The sequence below is a fragment of the Silurus aristotelis genome, assembly GCF_946808225.1.
Source record: "Silurus aristotelis genome assembly, chromosome: 10".
Classification (NCBI taxonomy): Eukaryota; Metazoa; Chordata; class Actinopteri; order Siluriformes; family Siluridae; genus Silurus; species Silurus aristotelis.
Window position 1 is genome coordinate 17,622,237 of NC_139583.1, and position 23,732 is coordinate 17,645,968.

Below are 23,732 nucleotides of genomic sequence, written 5' to 3' on the forward strand. Positions count from 1 at the left end.
TGTTGGTTCACTGAAGCCATATCAATCCCCAGTTTCTCTAGTAAACGTTGATCTTCATTGACATAGTCCAAGTAATCAGTGTGTCTTCCAAATGAAATAAATCTGAAGTTAGTCTAAGATGATTTAAAACCATGACAGAAAAAAGCTGATCTCTGTTAGTCTTGTTTAAAGGGTCATTTTAGTCTAGGACTAGACTTAATCTTTGTCCAGGAAACTGTGCCATAATATGTAGTGTTGTAGGCTTAAAGTTAGAAACAAAACTGGTCAGATCTCATTAAGATTTACACAATATATCATTGCTACACTGCAAGGTAAGATGGCAGAAATGCACCTGAATATAAGGCAGCAGATACCAACTCATACGATTTATTTCGTAGTTTAAAAAAAAAAAAAAAAAAAAACTCTAAAAACACGTTCTAAAGTTCTAAATACAACAAATTGCAGCCACAAACATTTTTGGTGTTTAAAATCATAGAGCAACTTAATAAAAGCTAATTAAATATTTACAAAATTGCTATAAATAACATTTAGGAAAGGCAGTTGTCAAGTCTTCGAGAGGAACCGGCTGAGTACCGTAGAAACCCAGGAATTAAATACACATTATTTTTATTTTTGTAATAAGTGAGCGAGAAATCCGCTGGCACCCCACACCCATCAAGACCACGCCCATTTCCTGCCTAGTATACGATACAGCTAGGACTATCATGAACACGACATTAATACAAACACGGCATTGTCGTATTGCTCCTGAGGTTTCGCGTTATTAATTTAGAAGATTTACGTAAAATAAATTTCGGATTCTTTTTTTCAACTATCTTTTCTAGGCGCTGCAAAACAGGAAGTTGTCATCCGTTTCTAGGAACTACGCTGCCTTGCAGCTGGTAATTCGCTACTTGGAATGACGTAATTTTCGACCTCAGCGAATTCGACGTACGAAGTAGGGAAACAACAACAGGAACTGACTACCCCGAGTCGACAAGTGGGAATTTCAAGTTAATGGGGCGTTTCTCTTGCTCTTACTGGTTAAAGGTTGAGAATTACAAGTAGTTAAGTGGAATTACACACGCCTGCGATTCGAAAGCAGCGACAATAGCAGTATAATTGTGCTATTTTCTGGAGAGACCGTTACTCGTTTTAATTAGTAAGCTTTGTTTAATATATTTGTTTGACAAAATGATGTCTTTAGATTTTCTCGACGATGTTCGACGAATGAATAAGCGCCAGGTAGGTTCTTAAAGCATTCACTAGCAGAGCAGTTTATTTATACACTGAATGACTTGGAACACGTCATCTCTACAGATCGGCGCCTACATCTAAACTGCTTTGTATAATGGACGCGTTTGTTTTTTTTGTTTGTTTTTAAAGAAATATTGTTAGTCGACTATTTGAATTTAGTTAATCGATTGGTGGTTAAGGTTGAAAAAAATATGACTACCGCAAATCTCGCTCGTAGTCTTTTTTTCGCCCACTGACCAGTTACTTTACCAGTGGATAATTATGCCTGATTAAAAAATATATAATAATAATATTATTAATAATAATATACGGAGCTTAACATGTAGTCATGTGCCATATGTGGAGCATCTATTTGTTAGCCAATGCTTTTTCGTCAGCCGCCACCTTAATGTTCGAGTGGTATAACAAATGTATGTGCCTTTCAGTTGTACTACCAGGTGCTGAATTTTGGCATGATCGTGTCTTCGGCCTTGATGATTTGGAAAGGCCTGATGGTTGTGACTGGAAGCGAAAGCCCAATTGTAGTTGTTCTCAGGTGAGGGCATTTGAACTTCTTTGAGTACATTGATGACTATTGACCATATCTGTCCCTCAACGAAAGTAGCCTTGATTATAACCGAATGCTTTTATAAAAAAAAAATGATAATGACGTTAAAGAGTCAAGACACCCTTAAAATAGCAGTTAATAACTGAAATAATAATTATTTTTTTTTTAATACACCCGGGGGTGGGTCATACATTCATTTGTAACTAACTTGATTTATTTAAAACTATATATATATATATATATATATATATATATATATTAACAATAATAATTGTGTATGTGTGTGTGTGTGTGTGTGTGTGTGTGTGTGTGTATATATATATATATATATATATATATATATATATATATATATATATACAATATACACACACAGACAGACAGATACACACAATGCAGTATTTTGCAAATCTCATAAAGCTGTATTTTATTCATGGTAGAAAATAAACAATAAAAAAAAATGTAATGTACCATTTTAACGGAAAAAAGTAATCTAAATGTAATGGCTTTAACACATCTCAAACAGTTGTGATAGAGGCAGCAAAGGGCTTGAGAAGTAAGTAATTTGTTACTTTCTACCTCTGGGTTCTTCTTGTGTGGTTCCCACTGTGAAGCATGCAGGAGGAGGTGTGATGGTGTGTGTGTGTGGGGGGGACCCTTTGCTGATGACTCTGTTAGTGACTTGGTCAAAATTGGGGGCACACTAAACTAGCATGGCTACCACAGCATTTTGCAGTGACTGTGAGAAAGCCAAGTTTTTGCAAAGCTGTCAACTAATCAATTTTGAAGAATCGAAAATATAAAACATATTCTGGGTTATTTAACATGTTGACTACAGATTTGTTCTGTCATCATTTTAATGTCTTCAGTATTAATATATAATATTAAAAACAATACAAATAAAGAAAACATTGAATAAGGAGGTGTTTTTAGACAGGTAGTTTTATCACTGCAGTCTCCAGGTAGTTTAAGTTTTTGTTTTTTTGTTTTAGGCAGTGGTCAGCAATGCTGTGAATGGCTGGTACAATGGTATTATGTTCAAATGAATGCAAACAGTTCATTGAAAAAATAATTGAAGTGTTCACCATGTTATATAGCTATATTTTTTGAACTATTTTGTGCATATTTCCTTCTTAATGTCCAAGCCACAGCTGGACATGAAATATGCAGTTTATTCCAAATGTATTTGTATAGCACTTAGGGGTGTAACAGTACACAAAATTCACAGTTCAGTATGTAACAAATTTTTTACGGTCCGGTTCAATTTTGGTATGCAAATAGTTTTTGCAGTTTTTTGTAAAACATATAACACAGTTGTGAACAACAGTTTATATTTACATAATTTTAAATAAATTGCATGCTTGATCAATTGTATCACAATCGCGATGTCCACATGTGCTATTATATGATGGCAAACGTTGCGATTTAATGAAATAAGTGTGTGTGTGTGTGTGTGTGTGTGTGTGTGTGTGTGTGTGTGTGTGTGTGTGTGTGTGTGTGTGTGTGTGTGTGTGTGTGTGTGGGGAGACACACACTTCCTGAAAAAAGTCCACACACATCCCCATACATGCTGTCAGCTCTGCCTGGTACCCCCCCCCCCCCCCTCTCTTTCTTCCACCCCCCCAGGTGTCTGTTACATCCTGTGTAAACAAGGCTGTTTATAGGCTTTTGGAACCCACCATGACTCTGCCCTCCCACCGCAAAGCTCCACTCCCACATAATTCAAATCATTAGCAATCTACTATAATAATAATAATAATAAAAGGCTACACATTTAATAATAATGATTTTAAAATTGTCTGAATTCAAGTATGTAAACATACCGTATCTTAAACTTCAGCAGAAAAACAGGTAAATAATGTCGAGTTTTAAATATCTTCTTTTTGTTTTTATTTATTGTTTTATTTATTCAGCTGTACCTTGGAGAATTTTTTTTTTTACATTAATGCAAATGTTTTCATTTTGTGAAAAATTATTCATTTTGAAAACCTTTTTACAAATACACATTTCAGCCTTGTCACTAATTTGTTTGCAATTTCCTTGATATCCAATTAATTGGACTCATGATACTATTTATTATATCGCAATATTGCCCACAATATTAGCAACATGCCATTTTTCAAAATAGTGCAGCCCTAGTTCTACTTAACTGTTCTACTTATTTCAGCATGCTTTAAAAAAATGTCTTCATTCCTTTCACTCTTTATTCATTCACTTCTTCGATATGCGGAATTGTCAGAATTTTCTACTTTTAAGAGAAACGATTGACCCTGTGATTGACACTGTACATAAAATAGTAATTAATTCATATCACTAGTGTTTGAATAGAAGTGGTACGATTTTGTGCCTAATCTGGCTTAATCTGAGTAAAACTTAATGATTTAATTTCTTCTTTGCGATAATATCATTTTTATATGGAGTTTGAGACACCTTCGTGATCCCAGTTTCCTCAGGGTCTTGGCTTGAAGCTATCACACCGTAATGACAAAATAAATGTTGTTAAATGTTTGATTGCGCTGTGAGATTTTTTTACGTTTTAAAACTGCGCGACCCCTATATATAGTCCATTTTAATGGCTAAGTTTTTTACTACTACATTTACATTACATTTGCGGCATTTAGCAGACGCCCTTATCCAGAGTGACGTACAAAAGTACTTTGAGTCTCTAGTAATGATTAGATCTACACTGGTACGTCAGATTACAAACTTAATATAAAAATAACTTTTGAAATCTACAAACTTGGAAAGTGCTAATTTAAGTGTTTCAGGAAGAGGTAGGTCTTCAGTCGTCGCTTAAATATAGTCAGGGAATCCGCTGTACGGACATCTAGGAAAAGTTAATTTCACCACCTTGGTGCCAGAACAGAGAAGAGCCTTGAAGTATACTTACTCTCATTTTGAGAGAAGGTGGTACCAGTCGAGTAGTGCTGGAGGATCTCAGACAGCGTGGTGCAGTGCGAGATGTGATGAGGTCACTGAGGTAAGATGGCGCTGGTCCATTTTTGGCCTTGTAGGCAAGCATCAGTGTTTTGAATCTGATACGTGCAGCTACTGGAAGCCAGTGAAGGGAGCGCAGCAATGGGGTGGTGTGGGAGAACTTGGGCTGATTGAACACAAGCCGTGTAGCTGCATTTTGGATCTTTTGCAGTGGACAAATAGCGTTCAGGGGAAGACCTGCCAGCAGAGAGTTGCAGTAGTCGAGTCTTGAAATGACAAGAGACTGAACAAGCACCTGGACAGCCTGTGTGGACAGAATTGGTCGAATCCTTCGGATGTTGTAGAGAAGAAATCGAAAAAAGAAGAACGAGCCACATTAGAGACATGTGGAAAGGACAGTTCATTAGTCCATAGTTACCCCAAGGTTACGAGCAGTGGCTAAAGGGGAGAGCAGAGAGTCATGAAGTGTTATTTGGAGATCTTGACCTGGAGATGAGTCAACTGGGATGACCAGCAGTTCTGTTTTGCTGGGGTTGAGTTTTAGTTGGTGAGCACTCATCCATGAAGATATGTCTTTCAAGCATGACTAGATCTAAACGGAAGCTGTGGTATCTGATGGAGGGAAAGAAAAGATTAGTTGAGTGTCGTCTGCATAGCAGTGATAAGAAAACCAATGTGAGGATATGACTTTACCAATGGAGTGGGTATAGAGGAAGAAAAGGAGGTGACAGAGTACCAAGCCTTGTGGGACACCACTGGTGAGTCTGCACGGGGCTAGTGTGGCTCCCCTCCATGTTACCTGGTATGAGCGACCTTCCAGGTAGAAAGCAAACCATTCCCATGCTGTCCAGCGGATACCGAGGCTCCTGAGGATTGACAAAAGTGTCTTGTGGTTGACTGTGTCAAATGCTGCTGAAAGGTCCAGGAAGATAAGTAAAGATTACAGCTTGGCTGACCAAGCAGCATGCGGTTTCTCAGAAACAGCCAAAAGGGCCATCTCTGTGGAATGTGCCGCTTTGAACCCAGGCTGGTTCGGATCATGGGGGTTGTTCTGTGAGAGAGAGACAGACAGTTGGTTAAAAACAGTGTGTTAGAGATTTAGAAAGAAAGGAGAGAGGTGATACCGGTTTGTAGTTGTTGATGTCTGATGGATCCAGGGCAGGTTTCTTCAAGATGGGAATGACGCTTGCTTGCTTGAAGGTAGCCAGATGTAAATGACCCATTGATGATTGTGGAGATGAAGTTGCCGGAGATCTTGTGTGATGGTCTGAAGCATAGTTGAAGGGATTGGATCCAGAGGACAGGTGGTGGGATTGCAAGATTGGATGACTTGCAGTATCTCAACTTCGGTTAAGGTTGAGCAGGCTGGAGCTAGATGCCAAATTCGTCCCTTAAAGTGTGGACCTATTATCAATGGTTATATACTAAATAAGTGGGGTTCCTTGGTGGTCTAGTGGTTAGGATGCGGCGCTCTCACCACTGCAGCCCGGGTTCGATCCCCGGTCAGGGAACCAACCCCAGCCATTAGGGTTGCACAAGCCAGTGCACTCTTAGTGCCGGTCCCAAGCCCAGATAAATGGGGAGGGTTGCGTTAGGAAGGGCATCCAGCGTAAAAACGTGCCAAATCAAACATGCGGATCATGAATACGGATGATCCGCTGTGGCGACCCCTAATGGGAGACGCCAAAAGAAAGTTTTTTTTGTGTTATATACTAAATAAGTGGCAAGAAGAATGGAATACATGGACGAATAACAAACTGTATGAAATACATCCTGAAATTACTAACAGGTTTTTAATACCCTTGAAGACAAGATTTGATCAAGTGATCTTAACCAGATGTCGAATCGGGCATACAAGACTGACACATGATTACTTGCTAAAAGGTGAAGACCCCATTCAGTGTTTGTACTGCAGCATTCCTCTCACTGTCAAACATATTTTGTTGGACTGCCCTGCTTATAATGACCACAGAAGGTTGTTTTATGAAGTCAATTCATTTGATGAGCTGTTTAACAAAGTTCCATCAGGAAAAGTTTTAGAATTTATATCATATATTAACGTAAACAGTTTTTTTTTAAACTGTCTTGTGCTGTAATTTGTGATTTTATGGTATTTTGTTCTTATAAACTGTTCTTGCCATGAAGATAGCCTCAGTAGCTGGCATGGCGTTAAATAAAAGTATATGATATGATATTCTACTGAAAGAAGCCACTGTAATTAAGGAATAGTGTTGCCATGAAGGACTATAGTTTTCCACAGTATTTTGGTAAGTGTCGTCAACAACAGGCACATGCAAGGGCTGAGCAGAATTATAACTGGAAAAACAATTTCCAGAGCATCACACTTCACCACTGGCTTGACCACATACGATTGAATTTTGTCATAAATCCACATCCAAATAAAATGTACAAAAAATTTAAAAAAATCTAAATAAACTTTCCAGAAAACTTTACTTAAGCTTGATACTCATTTTGAATTTTGAAATCATTCATCATTTCAAACTACTTTTTAAAGATGTTAACCTTACAGTTAAGACTTACATACCTTAGAGTTCTCAGCAGGCTGTTGTAGTTAAAAAGCTGACAAAACCTATGGGTACCTACTGAATTATTTGTAGATGCATTCACACACATTTCTAAATGCTAAAGCTGGTTTCTATTTCACCAGCTAAAGTAAAATTTCCTATACCATTATCTCTTCATTATGAAAATGTCTTAAAATCGACAAGTGAAACAAAAAAGATTGAGATCCATTTGTACAAGTACTTGTTCAAATTATTATTATTTTACTATTTTGCTTCTGTGTACAAATAAAATGGATGTGTAATAAAGCAATGAAGTACTGGTTTAATTGTAGACTTTTAGCCTTGATTGAAGGTATAACAAACATATTACATTAACTGTCTCCTTTTGGTTGTAGAGTTTGACAGTAGACGTCCACATTTATTATAGTGTCCCGACTTGACCTAGATGTTGTTTTTCTTCATAAGACCATTCAGTTGTACTTCCAGTCTATACCAGTCACATCATTGTGGTGTGTACAGTGGCAAAATTAGAAGAATTGTCATTGTCGAAATGCTTATGTACCTTATTGTATACATTTACTGAACAAAATTATAAACGCAACACTTTTGTTTTTGCCCCCTTTTTTCATGAGCTGAGCTCAAAGATCTAAGACTTTTTCTGTGTACACAAAAGCCTATTTCTCTCAAATATTGTTCACAAATCTGTCTAAATCTGTGTTAGTGAGCACTTCTCCTTTGCTGAGATAATCCATCCAACCTCACAGGTGTGTCTTATCAAGATGCTGATTAGACAGCATGAATATTGCACAGGTGTGCCTTAGGTTGACCACAATAAAAGGCCACTCTAAAATGTGCAATTTTACTGTATTGGGTGGGCCAGGGGTCCAAAAAGGAGTCAGTATCTGGTGTGACCACCATTTGCCTCACACATTTTGCCCTGTACCATGAAAACCGGGATTCATCTATGAAGAGAAGACCTCTCCAAAGTGCCAGATGCCATCGAATGTGAGAATTTGCCCACTCAAGTCGGTTACAACGACGAACTGCAGTCAGGCCAAGACCCTGATGAGGACGACGAGCATGCAGATGAGCTTTCATGAGACGGTTTCTGACATTTTGGGCAAAAATTCTTTGGTTATGCAACCTGATTGTGGCTGGTCTCAGACAATCTTGGAGGTGAAGATGCTGGATGTGGAGGTCCTGGGCTGGTGTGGTTGGATGTACTGCCAAATTCTTTAAAACACCTTTGGAGACGGCTTATGGTACTCAATTCAATGAACATTCAATTCACGGGCAACAGCTTTGGTGGAAATTCCTGCAGTCAGCATGCTAATTGCACACTTTCTCAAAACTTGCGATCTGTGGCATTGTGCTGTGTAATAAAACTGCACATTTTAGAGTGGACCTTTATTGTGGTCAGCCAAAGGCAGTAATCATGCTGTCTAATCAGCATCTTGATCTGCCACACCTGTGAGGTGAATGATTATTTTGGTGTGCTCACTAATACAGATTTAGACCGATTTGTGAACAATATTCGAGAGAAATAGCCCTTTTTATGTACATAGAAAAAGCCTTAGATCTTTGAGTTTAGCTCATGAAAAATGGGGGCAAAAACAAAAAGTGTTGTGTTTATAATTTTGTTTAGTTTAATTTTAGAATACTTGATCTGAAGAATTCTTTCAAATTGCAAGCCCCACGATAACACAAATAATGTAACGGTTTAAAAATCAATTGCAGATGAAGTACACCATTCCTATACATTTATATGCTTATGGTATATATTGTATATCTGTTGCCAAAAAACCTTTAAAAAAAAAAAAAAAATTTTCACCAAGTCTGCTGTCTGTTTTTATAATGGTAATTTAAATATACTCCAGAATGTTATAAAGAGTGTTCAGATTAATTGAAAAGTCCATCTTTGCTATGAAAATGAACTTAATCCCAAAAGAAAACATTCAGGGTGCCCAAAAAAGTTGAACAATCACCTGGACTGTCTCCTAAAGTTAATTCAGCTGCAGGATAAGGGCACCCCCAGTGCAGAGTTTGCTTAGGAATGGCAGCAGGCAGGTGTGAGTGCATCTAAGTAAGTTGAAGAATCTTTTTGGAGGATGGCCTGATGTCAAGAACTGCAGAAAAGAAGCCACTTCTCTCCAGGAGAAAGACTGATATTCTGTAAAAGGTTCAGGGATAGGACTGCTGAGGACTGGGGTAACATCATTTTCTCTAATTAATCCCCTTTACTGAATGTTTGGGTGAGCCAAAAAAAAAAAAAAGCTTGTCCAGAGAAGAAAAGGTGTGCGCTACCATTAGTCCTGTGTCATGCCAACAGTAAAGCATCCTGAGGCCATTCATGTGTTGGCTTGTTTCTCAGACAAGGAAGTGAACTCACTCAAAATTTTGCCCAGCCACACAGACATGAATGAGGAATGGTACAAAAACACCCTCCAAGAGTTCTCCCATATGAGAACCATTTGGTGAAAAAAAACAATGCCTTTTCCAGCATGATGGAGCACTTTGCCATAAGGCAAAAGCGATAACCAAGTGGCTTGGGGAACAAAACATTGCAGACTTTGATCCCATTGAGAACTTTTGATCAATCGTTTTTGTTTGGAGGTGTACAAATTCTGACATATTTCAAATTGGTTATGCAAAATTTGCCATTAGTCAGGATGTGGCCCAAAAGTTGGTTTTTTTTGCATTAAATTTATGTAATTGTCAATTAAAGGCTTTGACACTTATAAAATGCTTGCAATTATACTTCAGTGTACCAGTATAGTAACATTTGACAAAAAGGTCTAAAAACACTGAAGCAGCAGACTTTTAACATTAACATTTGTGTCATTCTCAAAACTTTTAGCCACACCTGTATGAACACCATGCTTAAATAATTTCTACAGTAAAATTAAGGATGCTCTGTTTATACTCATACTTGGGTATAAAAAAAAACAACTTGATTTTGAAGGTTTTTAAGTACCAAAAAATTATTTATTCAATGTCATTCTCCTGTATATTATACTATTTAGTTCTCCACTGTACAGGCAAACAATACCATTACCTTTATTTTATAGAAATTCTTTTGAGAACTTTGGGGTTATGGTTGTGATGTCATGGGGTATGCTTTTCTACAGTTTAATATTCACTTCAAAGTACCATTGAACTGCAGTTTTTTTTCCTGATATGTAGTTAGTTAAAAGATATTACGCATTAAAATTTGATAAATACTTAAATGTACAGTACAGTAGGGAATTAGCATAACTAATAAAATTCCTATAAAGGCTGTAATAGGATGACAAAAAATGGACCAAATTTAATATTGCTATGGAAAAAATGCTGTATTCTTTTTGTTATTCAGTGGCAGTATGGAGCCTGCATTTTACAGAGGAGACCTCCTATTTCTTACAAATAGAGTTGAAGATCCAATCCGGGTTGGAGAAATTGTGGTGTTTAGGATCGAGGGAAGAGAGATCCCCATTGTGCACAGAGTGCTCAAAATTCACGAAAAGTAAGTAAATTTTTTATGATAATTAATTCAATTAAAAATATACTTTCATTCAGCTGGAACACTTTGCCATGCCTCTTGCTAATCTTCCCAAAGAGTTCTTTGCGAGTTGGATATTTCTTTATGATCTTGGGATCCAGTTCATCCCAGAGAAGTTAAATAGGATTTAGGTCTGGTGACTGGGAAGGCCATTCCATAATAGATAACAGTCTAACTGAACTGTTTGCACACTAAATAATGCTTAGAGACTTTTGACACATACTTGGGGTCATTGTTTTGATGTATGGTAAAGTTGGTTCTAATTAACCACTGTTATTCCGCAGTATTCCTTTGACCATTTAACCTACATGTATCCTACATTTCACAATTTAATCTACATTAAACCTATAGGGTTAGAGTGGAAAGTTGGTAGGACCAGATGACATACCAGTAGAAGCATGGAGATGTTTAGGGGAGATGCAGTGGAGTTTTTAACAAGATTGTTAGATTTTAGAAGGTGAGAGGATGCTTGAGGAATGGAAAATAAGTGTGCTGTGCCAATTTTTAAGAATAATCAAGATCTGCAGACCTGCAGTAACTACGGTTGAATAAAGTTGATCAGACACACCATGAAGTTATATGAAAGAGTAGTGGAAGCCAGGCTAAGGATAAAGGTGACCATCTGTGAGAAACAATATGGTTTCAAGCCGAGGAAGAGCAGCACTGGTGCATTATTTGCTTTGAGAATGTTGAAGAAGTATAGAGAAGGTCAGAAGGAGTTGCATTGTATGTTTGTGGATTTAGAGAACGCGTACAACAGGGTGGAGAGAGGAGTTGTGGTGTTGTATGAGGAAGTCTGGTGTGTCAGAGAAGTATGTGAGTGTGGTGCAGGACATTTATCAGGACAGTGTGACAGCAGTGAAGTGTGCAGTAGGAACGACAGACTGGTTTAAGGTGGAGGTGGGATTGCATCAAGGATCGGCTCTTAGCCCTTTCCTGTTTGCTGTAGTGATGGACAGGTTGACTGACGAGGTCATTTTGTGGTAGCAGGGCTCACCACAGTCCTATAAACTTTCCCTTTCACTCTCGCAGACACCCTTCTATGTTGTATGGTTTAGAGACAGTGGCATTGACTAAAACTGGAGGTGGAGCTGAAAGTAGTGGAGAGGATGTGTGTTATGTTATGAGTTAATGTTATTTTCTTTGGGAGTGACGAGGATGGACAAGATTAGAAACAAGTTTATTAGAGAGAAAGAGGAAGGCCAAAAAGGAGGTTCGTGGATGTGGTGAGGGAAGACATGCAGGTAGTTGGTTTGAAAGAGGCAGATGTAGAGAACAGAGTAGTATGATCCACTGTGGCAACCCCTAATGGGAGCAGCCAGAAGAAGAAGAACCAAGATCCAGTCGAAACAGTTAAGAATCTGACAGTATAACAATAGTCCCCCTTCCAATGTGACCAAGAAAAGATTAAGGTAAACCCCACCCCCTGTCACTCAAAGAAACAGAGGGACCCCTAAACCCACTGAAAACGTATGCACACATTTAAGTGTTGCGGAGAAATCACAGTGTAGCAGCTCCTTAACTAAACCAGGATAGAGGGCATATTGAAATCAGTAATGTAGTCAGTAATTAAATCAGTAATGTAGCAATCCAGAAAAGTATGAGGTAAAAGCCACATGTCTCATGAGTTTATATTTCAAATTGTAGGAATCTCATTTTTCATGATATCTTCATTCAAACATTTATCTGTACAATGTCTGGTTTGCCCCTCCCCATCTCACCCAGCCCAAATTTTAGGACTCGCAGCAGAAATGCCCTCCCTAACTTTAAATGTTAAGTTTGTGAGAAAAATGCTTTACTGTCTATTATTTAAAGTCGATATTGCTCAAAAAGATATTGTTATAAGTGCCATGGATATACATTTACTGCATTTAACTTTATTTTTATTTCATATATAAATACATGAAATCAGGAGAAAGTCATGTGGCTCATTAGTTTGTATTTCACATTTTATGAAGATTTTCATGACAAATGAGATTCCTACAAACATTCATAGGAGACTATGTCTAATCATTTTCTCCCTCCCCCTGTTTGAGAGCCACCTGCTAAACTCAGGTAGCTATTCATACTCTTTTCATACAGTCTGCATGGAAATGAATGACTGATCATTAAAGGCTTTTGTTATATATGTTTGGCTCTTGATATTGAGTTGGCATTCATATTGATGGCCAAGTAGCCAGACAAGCTATTGTTTTACAGCAGGGGTGTCAAACTCAAATTCATTTACATTACATTTGTGGCATTTAGCAGACGCCCTTATCCAGCTTCGAGTCTCTAGTAATGAATATATCTACACTTGTATATCAGATTACAAACTTAATATAATTATAACCCTTGAATTCTACAAACTTGGAAAGTGCTAATTTAAGTATTTCAGGAAGAGGTAGGTCTTCAGTCGTCGCTTGAAAATAGTCAGGCACTCTGCTGTACGGACATCTAGGGGAAGTTTATTCCACCACCTTGGTGCCAGAACAGAGAAGAGCCTTGACGTGTATTTACCTCTCATTCTGAGAGAAGGTGGTACCAGTCGAGCAGTGCTGGAGGATCTCAGACAGCGTGGTGCAGTGCGAGATGTCAAATCAAATCAAATTAAATTTTATTCATCACATACACATACATACAGGGTACGACATGTAGTGAAATGTTTTATACGATGGTCTGGCATGAGGGAATAGGATGGGGGAAAGAAAAGGAGGCAGATAAATAAGTATAAGGTATAAGAAAAACTATTAAAATAAAATAAAATAAATAGATAAAATAAAATAATATAAGGTATAAAGATATATAAAAGGATAATGTATGAAACAAATATACATATAAACAGATGTAATGAGGTCACTGAGGTAAGATGGTGCTGGTCCATTTTTGGCCTTGTAGGCAAGCATCAGTGTTTTGAATCTGATACCTGCAGCTACTGGAAGCCAGTGAAGGGAGTGCAGCAGTGGGGTGGTGTGGAAGAACTTGGGCAGATTGAACACAAGTCATACAGCAGCGTTTTAAATCATTTGCAGTGGACGAATAGCGTTCAGGAAAAGACCTGCCAGCAGAGAGTTGCAGTAGTCGCATCTTGAAATGACAAGAGACTGAACAAGCACCTGAGCAGCCTGTGTGGACAGAAATGGTCGAATCCTTCGGATGTTGTAGAGAAGAAATCAACAAGAACGAGCCACATTAGCGACATGTGGGAAGAAGGACCGTTCATTGTCCATAGATACCCCAAGGTTACGAGCAGTGGCTGAAGGGGAGAGCAGAGAGTCATGAAGTGTTATTTGGAGATCTTGACCTGGAGATGAATCAACTGGGATGACCAGCAGTCCTGTTTTGCTGGGGTTGAGTTTTAGTTGGTGAGCACTCATCCATGAAGGTATGTCTGTCAAACATGCCGAGATCCGAGTGGAAGCTGTGGTATCTGATGGAGGGAAATAAAAGATTAGTTGAGTGTCATCTGCATAGCAGTGATAAGAAAACCCATGTGAGGATATGACTTCACCAATGGAGTGGGTATAAATGGAGAAAAGGAGGGGACCAAGTACCGAGCCTTGTGGGACACCAGTGGTGAGTCTGCACGGGGCAGATGTGGATCCCCTCCATGTTATCTGGTATGAGCGACCTTCCAGGTAGGAGGCAAACCATTCCCATGCTGTTCCCTGGATACCGAGGCTCTTGAGGGTTGACTAAAGAGTCTTGTGGTTGACTGTGTCAAATTCTGCTGAAAGGTCCAGGAAGATGACCTCTTGGCTGACCGAGCAGCATGCAGTTTCTCAGAAACAGCCAAAAGGGCCGTCTCTGTGGAATGTGCCGCTTTGAACCCAGACTGTTTCGGATCATGAAGGTTGTTCTGTGAGAGATAGACAGACAGTTGGTTAAAAACAGTGCGTTCCAGAGATTTAGAAAGAAAGGAGAGAAGTGATACCGGTCTGTAGTTGTTGATGTCTGATGGATCCAGAGCAGGTTTCTTAAAGATAGGAATGGCCCTTGCTTGCTTGAAGGTAGTTGGTACGTAGCCAGATGTTACTGACCCGTTGACTAATGTGGAGATGAAGGGCAGGAGATCTTGTGTGATGGTCTGAAGCATAGTTGAAGGGATTGGATCCAGAGGACAGGTGGTGGGATTGCAAGATTGGATGACTTGCAGTATCTAATCTTCTGTTGAGGTTCAGAAGCTTGACAGAGATGTAGTGGATTGTCGGCTGTGCTTCTAGTACTAGTACTTGCATATCATGACATGTCTCTCCTAATCATGTAAAAGCAAATGAAAAACTGTCAGCCACTGATCCTGGAGCTTTAGCTTTTCCAATACACTTTTTGATTCAGAATGCACAATTGTTTTTTTGCCACATTTGGCAGAAAAACTTCATCAAAGAGAACAGTTGCTCACATAGATATGTGCTGCCAAACATAGAGAGCATTTAAGCAGTGTGTCGGGGAGGAAACAAGGAAACTGTGCAGCACACACAGAGTCGTACTTTGACTTGAGCGTTTCATTACACTGGAGTTCAATCAGCTCCATTTGAAGGTTGGTTGGTGCGCTTTCCACGTCAACCACAAACAGATTACTGAGCAGTTAAAATTTGCATTTCTGGGCTACAAAGTCAGCAAATCGCCAGGTAAACTCAGCGCTGAGTACGCTGACTTTCTCAGCGGTCTCGACTGACAACGCCAACGCACTAACAAAGCATTCTGGGATTTGTAGTATTAGCGGTGTATGCGCTATACACTGGGGGGCCAGCTCTAAAACACATTTGATATGATCTTTTGGGCCTGAGTTTGACACCCCTGCTTTACAGTCATGACCACTCAATCCCAACAACACACACACACACACTTACTTTTCAAGCATTTCTCTTATAAAAACAAACGGGCCAAAAAACGTATATATAACATCGTATTAGGCTGCATCACTTCCTGGTATGTCACAGCACGTGCTGCTTTGACCAGTAAGAGTTTGTAAAGAGTAATAAAACTAAGACTCGCACACGTGGTGAATAAAATCTTCCAATATATCGTTAGAATCCTGCACTTATTGGCTACATTTTTCATCAATCATTTTGTTTCCATAACGCTGCTGGCTGGAAATAAAAGGTTTGAAATAATGGGTGGTGATGATAAACGTCACCTGGACACCGGCCTATGGATTGTAGACTCAAGCCTGAGATTCCACCTTTTTTTCTTTTTCTTTTTCTATTTCTTTTCTTTTCATTCATTCATTTATTTATTTATTTATTTATTTATTTATTTATTTATTTATTTATAAGTGTGTGGTCTCAATTGTTTTGTAACACTATATTCTTCTTTTTCTTTCGGCTGCTCCCATTAGGGGTCGCCACAGCGGATCATCCGTCTCCATACCACCCTGTCCTCTACATCTGCCTCTTTTACACCAACTACCAGCATGTCTTCCCTCACCACATCCATGAACCTCCTCCTTGGCCTTCCTCTTTTCCTCCTACATGGTGGCTCCATCCTCAGCATTCTCCTACCAATATAATTCATGTCCCTCCTCTGCACATGTCCAAACCATCTCAATCTCGCCTCCCTCACCTTGTCACCAAAACATCCTACATGCGCTGTCCCTCTTATAAACTAATTTCTAATCTTATCCATCCTCGTCACTCCCAACGAAAACCTCAACATTTTCAGCTCTGCTACCTCCAGCTCCACCTCCTGTCTTTTACTTAATGCCACTGTCTCTAATCTATACAACATCGCTATCCTAACTTTCCCTTTCATTTTTGCAGATACCCTACTATCACAAATCACTCCTGTCACTCTTCTCCACCCACTCCACCCTGCCTGCACTCTTTTCTTCACTTCTCTAACACACTCTCCATTACTTTGCACTGTTTACCCTAGGTACCTGAATTCCTCCACCTTCTCCAGCTCTTCTCCCTGCAACCGCACCACTCCACTGCCCTCCCTCTCATTCACACACATGTACTCTGTCTTACTCCTACTGACTCTCATTCCCCTTCTCTCCAACGCATATCTCCACCTCTCCAGGCTCTTCTCAACCTGCTCCCTACTCTCACCACAAATGACAATATCATCCGCAAACATCATAGTCCATGGAGACTCCTGTCTGACCTCGTCCGTCACCCTGTCCATCACCACTGCAAACAGGAAAGGGCTCAGGGCCGATCTTTGATGCAGTCCAACCTTCACCCTGAACCAGTCTGTCGTACCTACTGCACACTTCACTGCCGTCACACTGTCCTCATACATGTCCTGCACCACCCTCACATACTTCTCTGACACACCTGACTTCCTCATACAATACCACAACTCCTCTCTTGGTACCCTGTCGTACGCCTTCTCTAAATCCACAAATACACAATGCAATTCCTTCTGTCCTTCTCTATACTTCTCCATCAACATTCTCAAAGCAAATAAGGCATCTGTGGTGCTGTTCCTTGGCATGAAACCATACTGTTGCTCACAGATGGTCACCTCTTCTCTCAGCCTGGCTTCCACTTCTTTCCCATAACTTCATGGTGTGACTGATCAACTTAATTCCCCTGTAGTTACTGCAGGTCCTTTATGCTTAAAGATCGGTACCAGCACACTTCTTCTCCATTCCTCAGGCATCTTCTCACCTTCCAAAATCCTGTTAAACAATCTGGTCAAAAACTCCACTGCCATCTCTCCTAAACATCTCCATGCTTCTACCGGTATGTCATCTGGTCCAACCGACTTTCCACTCTTCATCCTCTTAATCGCTGCTCTCACTTCCTCCTTAATAATCCTATCTACATCCTGCTTCACCAACTCCACATCATCCAACCTTCTCTCCCTCTGATTTTTCTCATTCATCAGCTGCTCAAAATACTCCCTCCACCTTCTCAACACACTCTCCTCACTAGTCAACACATTTCCCTCTCCATCCTTTACTGCTCTAACTTGCAGTACATCTTTCCCAGCTAGGTCCCTCTGCCTGGCCAATCAGTATAAATCCTTTTCTCCTTCCTTAGTGTCCAACCTCTCATACAGCTCCTCATATGCCTTTTCCTTGGCTTTCGCCACATCCCTCTTAACCTGCTGCCGCATCTCCTTGTACTCCTGCCTACTTTTCTCATCACTCTGTCTATCCCACTTCTGTTTTGCCAACCTCTTTCTCCTTATGCTCTCCTGCACTTCCTCATTCCACCACCACGTCTCCTTGTCTTGCTTTCTATTTCCAGATGTCACACCAAGTACTTTTCTAGCTGCCTCCCTCAACACTCCTGCAGTAGTTGCCCAATCATCCAACACCTTCTTAACACCACTGAGCCTCTGTCTGACCTCTTCCCTGAACCTCACACTATACTCTTCCTCCTTCAGTTTCCACCATCTTATTCTTCTTTCAGTCCTCACTCTCCTCCTCTTCTTCTCCTCCAAAACCATCCTACAGACCACCATCCGATGCTGTCTAGCTACACTGTCCCCTGCCATCACCTTACAGTCTCCAATCTCCTTCAGGTTGCATCTCCTGCATAGCACATAGTCCACCTGTGTGCACCTTCCTCCACTCTTATACGTCACCCTATGATCCTCCTTCTTCTTAAAATAAGTGTTCACCACTGCCATTTCCATCCTTTTAGCAAAATCTACCACCATCTGCCCTTCCACATTCCTCTCCTTAAAACCATACCTACCCATCACCTCCTCATCACCTCTGTTCCCTACACCTACATGCCCATTAAAGTCTGCCCCAATCACCAATCGTTCTTTCCTAGGTACACCATCTACCACTTCATCTAATTCACTCCAGAATCTTTCCTTCTCCTCCATCTCACAGCCAACTTGTGGAGCATAGGCACTGATGACATTTATCATCATCCCTTCAACTTCCACCTTCACAATCATCACCCTATCAGAAACTCTCTTCACCTCCACTACACTCTTACTGTATTCTTCCTTCAGAATCACCCCTATGCCATTTCTCTTTCCATCCACACCATGATAAAACAGTTTAAACCCACCTCCAATGCTCCTGGCCTTACTCCCTTTCCACTTGGTCTCCTGAACACACAGCATATCTACCTTTCTCCTCTCCATCATATCAGCTATCTCTATCCCTTTACCCGTCATAGTACCAACATTTAAAGTACCAACCCGAACCTCCACTCTCCTGCACTGCTCCTTTCCTTGCCGTCTCTGTAGATGTCTTCTTCTCCTCCTACGGCCAACAGTAGCCCAATTTCCACCGGTACCCTGTCGACTAACGATACCTGTGGCGGTCGTTGTTAACCCGGGCCTCGAACGATCCGGTATGAAATTCTCATTTGTGATCCGCATATTTGATTTGGCACGTTTTATGCTGGATGCCCTTCCTAACGCGACCCTCCCCATTTACCCGGGCTTGGGACCGGCACTAAGAGTGCACTGGCTTGTGCATCCATAATGGCTGGGTTTTTGTAACACTATATTCTACCAGCCATATTTGTTTTTACCAGCAAGATGTCGTTTTTTTTTTATACGAAAGTTATTCGGAAACATATACACAAAAACCATCCGAAGTTAGGTAAAACAAAAAAAATAACCATCTAAATTACAACAGTATTGTTTGGTTGGAGCAAAAATGCTTTACAGCATGTTGTTCACTGGCCCCTTATCTTTCCCAATAAACCGGGATTAGCAGCAGTGGATGTGTTTGTGACTTATTACAATAACAATGTAAGTAGTGTATTTTTTATGCATGTTGTTGTTGTGTGCTTACACAAATTCAGCAAATACATTTGTTATACGTTTTCCATTGAAAAACAGAGATCTGAAATCGCTGTTCGAGGCTTAGAGCTTTAGAATGATGTATAGTTAGTCATGGTTACTCTTGTCCCTTTTTATTGAATCTATTGCTAAACATTAACACCTGAGAACACTGCGATATCGGTCGTGCAGGCGTGATGCTGAAGGCTAAGAGGTTAACTATGTTCCACACATAGAAAAGATTGCATAAGCTCTGTACCGGGGGGAAAACTATTTTTATATATTAGGGATGTAACAGTACACAAAATTCACGGTTCGATATGTACCTCGGTTTTTAAGTCACAATTCCATTAAATTTTTGTACGGTTAAGAGGAATACACGAATACACCCCATATTTTATTTATTTATTTATATATATATATTTATATATTTATATATTTAATACATACAATGAGGAAAATAAGTGTTTGAACACCCTGCTATTTTGCAAGTTCTCCCACGTAGAAATTATGGAGGGGTCTGAAATTGTCATCGTAGGTGCATGTCCACTGTGAGAGACATAATCTAAAAAAAAAAAAAAAAAAAAATCCAGTACATACAAAACTATTTATTTGTATGATACAGCTGCAAATAAGTATTTGACCACCTGTCTATCAGCTAGAATTCTGACCCTCAAAGACCTGTTAGTCTGCCTTTAAAATGCCCACCTCCACTACATTTATTGTCCTAAATTAGATGCACCTGTTTGAGGTCGTTAGCTGCATAAAGACACCTGTCCACCCCATACAATAAGTAAGAATCCAACTACTAACATGGCCAAGACCAAAGAGCTGTCCAAAGACACTAGAGACAAAATTGTACACTTTCACAAGGCTGGAAAGGGCTACGGGGAAATGGCCAAGCAGCTTGGTGAAAAAAGGTCCACTGTTGGAGCAATTATTAGAAAATGGAAGAAGCTAAACATGACTGTCAATCTCCCTCGGACTAGGGCTCCATGCAAGATCTCACCTCGTGGGGTCTCAATGATCCTAAGGAAGGTGAGAAATCAGCCCAGAACTACGCGTGAGGAGCTGGTCAATGACCTGAAAAGAGCTGGGACCACCGTTTCCAAGGTTACTGTTGGTAATACAGTAAGACGTCATGGTTTGAAATCATGCATGGCACAGAAGGTTCCCCTCCTTAAACCAGCACATGTCCAGCCACGTCTTAAGTTTGCCAATGACCATTTGGATGATCCAGAGGAGTCATGGGAGAAAGTCATGTGGTCAGATGAGACCAAAATATAACTTTTGGGTCATAATTTCACTAAACGTGTTTGAAGTAAGAAGAATGATGAGTACCATCCCAAGAACACCATCCCTACTGTGAAGCATGGGAGTGGTAGCATCATGCTTTTGGGGTGTTTTTCTGCGCATGGGACAGGGCGACCAAGAAGGCTGGTCGTCCACGGAAGACAAATACAAGAGATGACAGGATACTGCAGAGGATCTCAATGGGCAATCGTTTCCACACTGCAGCTGGAATTGCTCACCAGTTCAGCGCTGAACAGGGTAATGATCTGTCTCGTAATACAGTGTCTCGACGTTTAAGAGCATTTGCACTGAAAGCCCACTCTGCAGTGACCAAACCTCTCATTAGCAGAAAAAATCAAAAGGCTAGACTAAGCTTTGCTGAGGAGCATGTTGTGTGAACAGAGAAGAACTGTTCCAAAGTTCACTTTAGTGATGAAAGCAAGTTTAATTTATTTGGGTCCGATGGGAAACATTATGTTTAGCGACAAAATGTAGAAAGACTGAACCCAAAGTGTGTAAAGAAGGAGGAAATGTCATCGTTTGGGGCATGTTTTCTGCAGTAGGTGTTGGGCCTCTTATACAGCTACATGGCAGAGTGAATGCAAATGTTTATCAGAACCTTCTTCAACAACATATGGTTCCTCCCCTGCGTTCATCACCCAATCAGCCCTTAGTGTTCATGCAGGACAACGCTCCATGTCACACAGCAAAATGGGTAAAGCAGTTCCTTGAAACTGCAAACATTAAAATAATGACATGGCCTGCCCAGAGTCCTGATCTCAACCCAATAGAGAACCTCTGGAAGATCCTTGGCAACAAAGTTATGGCCAAGAAACGCACTACAGTCACCGAACTGTGGAGGAGACTGGAAGAAGAGTGGACCAAAATCACACCAGAGCAGTGTGTAATCTTTTTCCATGCTATAGTCATTGTTGTTCTTAAATTTTGATCAGTGTGTTTTCTGCAAAATAATGTTTTTTTGGAAATGCCTTTAGTTATTTTGTGGAAAAGGTGTTCTGGTAGCATGGTATAGACAGGACAAAAACTCCTTCAACTGTTGAGCAGTGAAGATGACATTATTTCAGAATTGTTCAATTGTTTATAAATTGTTCTCTAATTTTGATCTCCTGTGTGTGTGTGTGTGTGTGTGTGTGTGTGTGTGTGTGTGTGTGTGTGTGTGTGTGTGTGTGTGTGTGTGTGTGTGTGTGTATATATGTATGTTTTTTTTCCCCCTTTATTTTGTAACTTTCTAATGAATTTCTATTTTTTTATGCAAACATTTATAATTGGCTTCTATGAGATTAAAATGTACAATACTATATTTTTATTGTTGGAAGTAATTTATTTATTAAATCTTGCTTTCTTTAGGGAAAATGGGGACATCAAGTTTCTAACCAAAGGTGATAATAACTCTGTAGATGACCGAGGTCTATACAAGCGGGGACAGCATTGGTTAGAGAAAAAGGATGTAGTGGGCAGAGCAAGAGGGTAAGCTTGGTATTTATTTAAAAAAATTCTTATATGTTTTATTCAACCTTTTATTAATACTTTTCCTTCCGTAGGTTTGTTCCTTACATAGGAATTGTTACCATTTTGATGAATGACTACCCAAAATTTAAGGTATATCTTAGATGCATCTAAGGGTGCTTTTTGCTATGTTTTAATTTGACATTACTTTCTAAATTTGCATTTTGTTCTTATACAGTATGCTGTGCTGTGTATGCTGGGACTCTTTGTTTTGGTACATAGGGAATAATCCTCCACCGACGAGCACATGATGAAGAACAGCGGTTCCATCCTTCCCAAGCCATTTTCGCAAGTGTGTTAAATTGGTTTATGGAAAAAAGTTGTAACTATCAAAAATTGCTGTTAAAAATTAAAATAACACCACTGGTAATGTTTTTTTGTTTTTGCTTTCATCATATGTTCATGTCCCCTGTTTTTACAGCTCAGACTTTTCTAATGAATTAAAGTTAATAAAGAAATTAATAAAAACAGCTTATACTTGTTCATGTTACTTTTTGACATTACCATTTTTAGATCTTTTGAAACAAAATAAGGCTTTGCCCACTGTCACTATGAACTTTCTCTTCATTCATAAAGCTAATTTTGCTTGGATCATGAATTACATTTTTGCTTTACATTAACAAAGGTCTTCCATGAAACTCTACAATCATTTTGTACTTTAGTTTTGCCCAATCTTGAAAAGGGGGTTGCAGCAACAGAGAAAGTGTTGCAATTTACATCCAGAAGGCATTGTTTGCTAGTAGTGAATTCATTTCAGTTCAGGTTTATTTCTATAGCACTTTTCACAATTGTCTCAAAGCAGCTTTACAGAATGAATTATAGAAAATTAAAAAAAAGTATTAATATAAATTGTGTATTTATCCCAGATGAGCAAGCCTGGGGTGACTGTGGCAAGGACAAAATCCCTTAGATGGTATGAGGAAGAAAAAGACAATGTAGTATAAACAATGTAGCGGGTTGCAGTCATGGTGATCAGAAGCAAACTGTAGTCCTGAGTCAGTGTAGCAGACCGTTGACATTAACTACAGTCCAAATCCATCCTCAAATCTCCAGTTCTTAATCTGGAATTTCATGAAACTTCAAGGTGTTGATGAGAAACCGTCCCCAGCTGCTCAGAGTGTCCTTCAATCGAAGAGGACACCTTTCAGAAAGATGAAGTGGGCAGATCCGAAGAGGGGGGAGGGGCAGGAACGGTGGTCACTGGAACCTCAGGAGCATGTTTATCTTGACTGAGAGAGAGAGAGAGAGAGAGAGAGAGAGAGAGAGAGGAGGGGTGACAGGAAGAGAAGGACTTGTGTGTCCTTATTGTTGTATGAAAGTTACTGTCACTGTGCAGTTGGGACTCTGCAAAGACTCGCTATGGCAGCATAGCTAAAAGGGAGAACCAGAAGGTAACACAGACATGAGGGATCTCTGGGATAAGAGATGACCCACCACACCACCGTCA

The 23,732-nt window shown here is 39.8% G+C and overlaps 1 protein-coding gene and 1 long non-coding RNA gene across 2 annotated transcripts; both read left to right on the top strand.

Moving 5' to 3' along the window:
• The first annotated feature begins 926 nt into the window (after positions 1 to 926).
• On the top strand, positions 927 to 22,755 carry sec11a (SEC11 homolog A, signal peptidase complex subunit). Its single transcript, XM_083552741.1, has 6 exons — positions 927 to 1,224; positions 1,662 to 1,771; positions 10,598 to 10,747; positions 22,127 to 22,246; positions 22,321 to 22,378; positions 22,464 to 22,755. Exons 1-6 carry the CDS (start codon positions 1,174 to 1,176, stop codon positions 22,512 to 22,514), a joined length of 540 nt encoding a protein of 179 aa, XP_083408867.1. The 5' UTR covers positions 927 to 1,173; the 3' UTR covers positions 22,515 to 22,755.
• Positions 7,145 to 10,472, top strand: LOC310732351. The gene is made up of 2 exons (XR_014535450.1): positions 7,145 to 7,905; positions 8,126 to 10,472. It is a non-coding gene; the product is annotated as an uncharacterized lncRNA (long non-coding RNA).
• Positions 22,756 to 23,732: the final 977 nt, after the last annotated feature.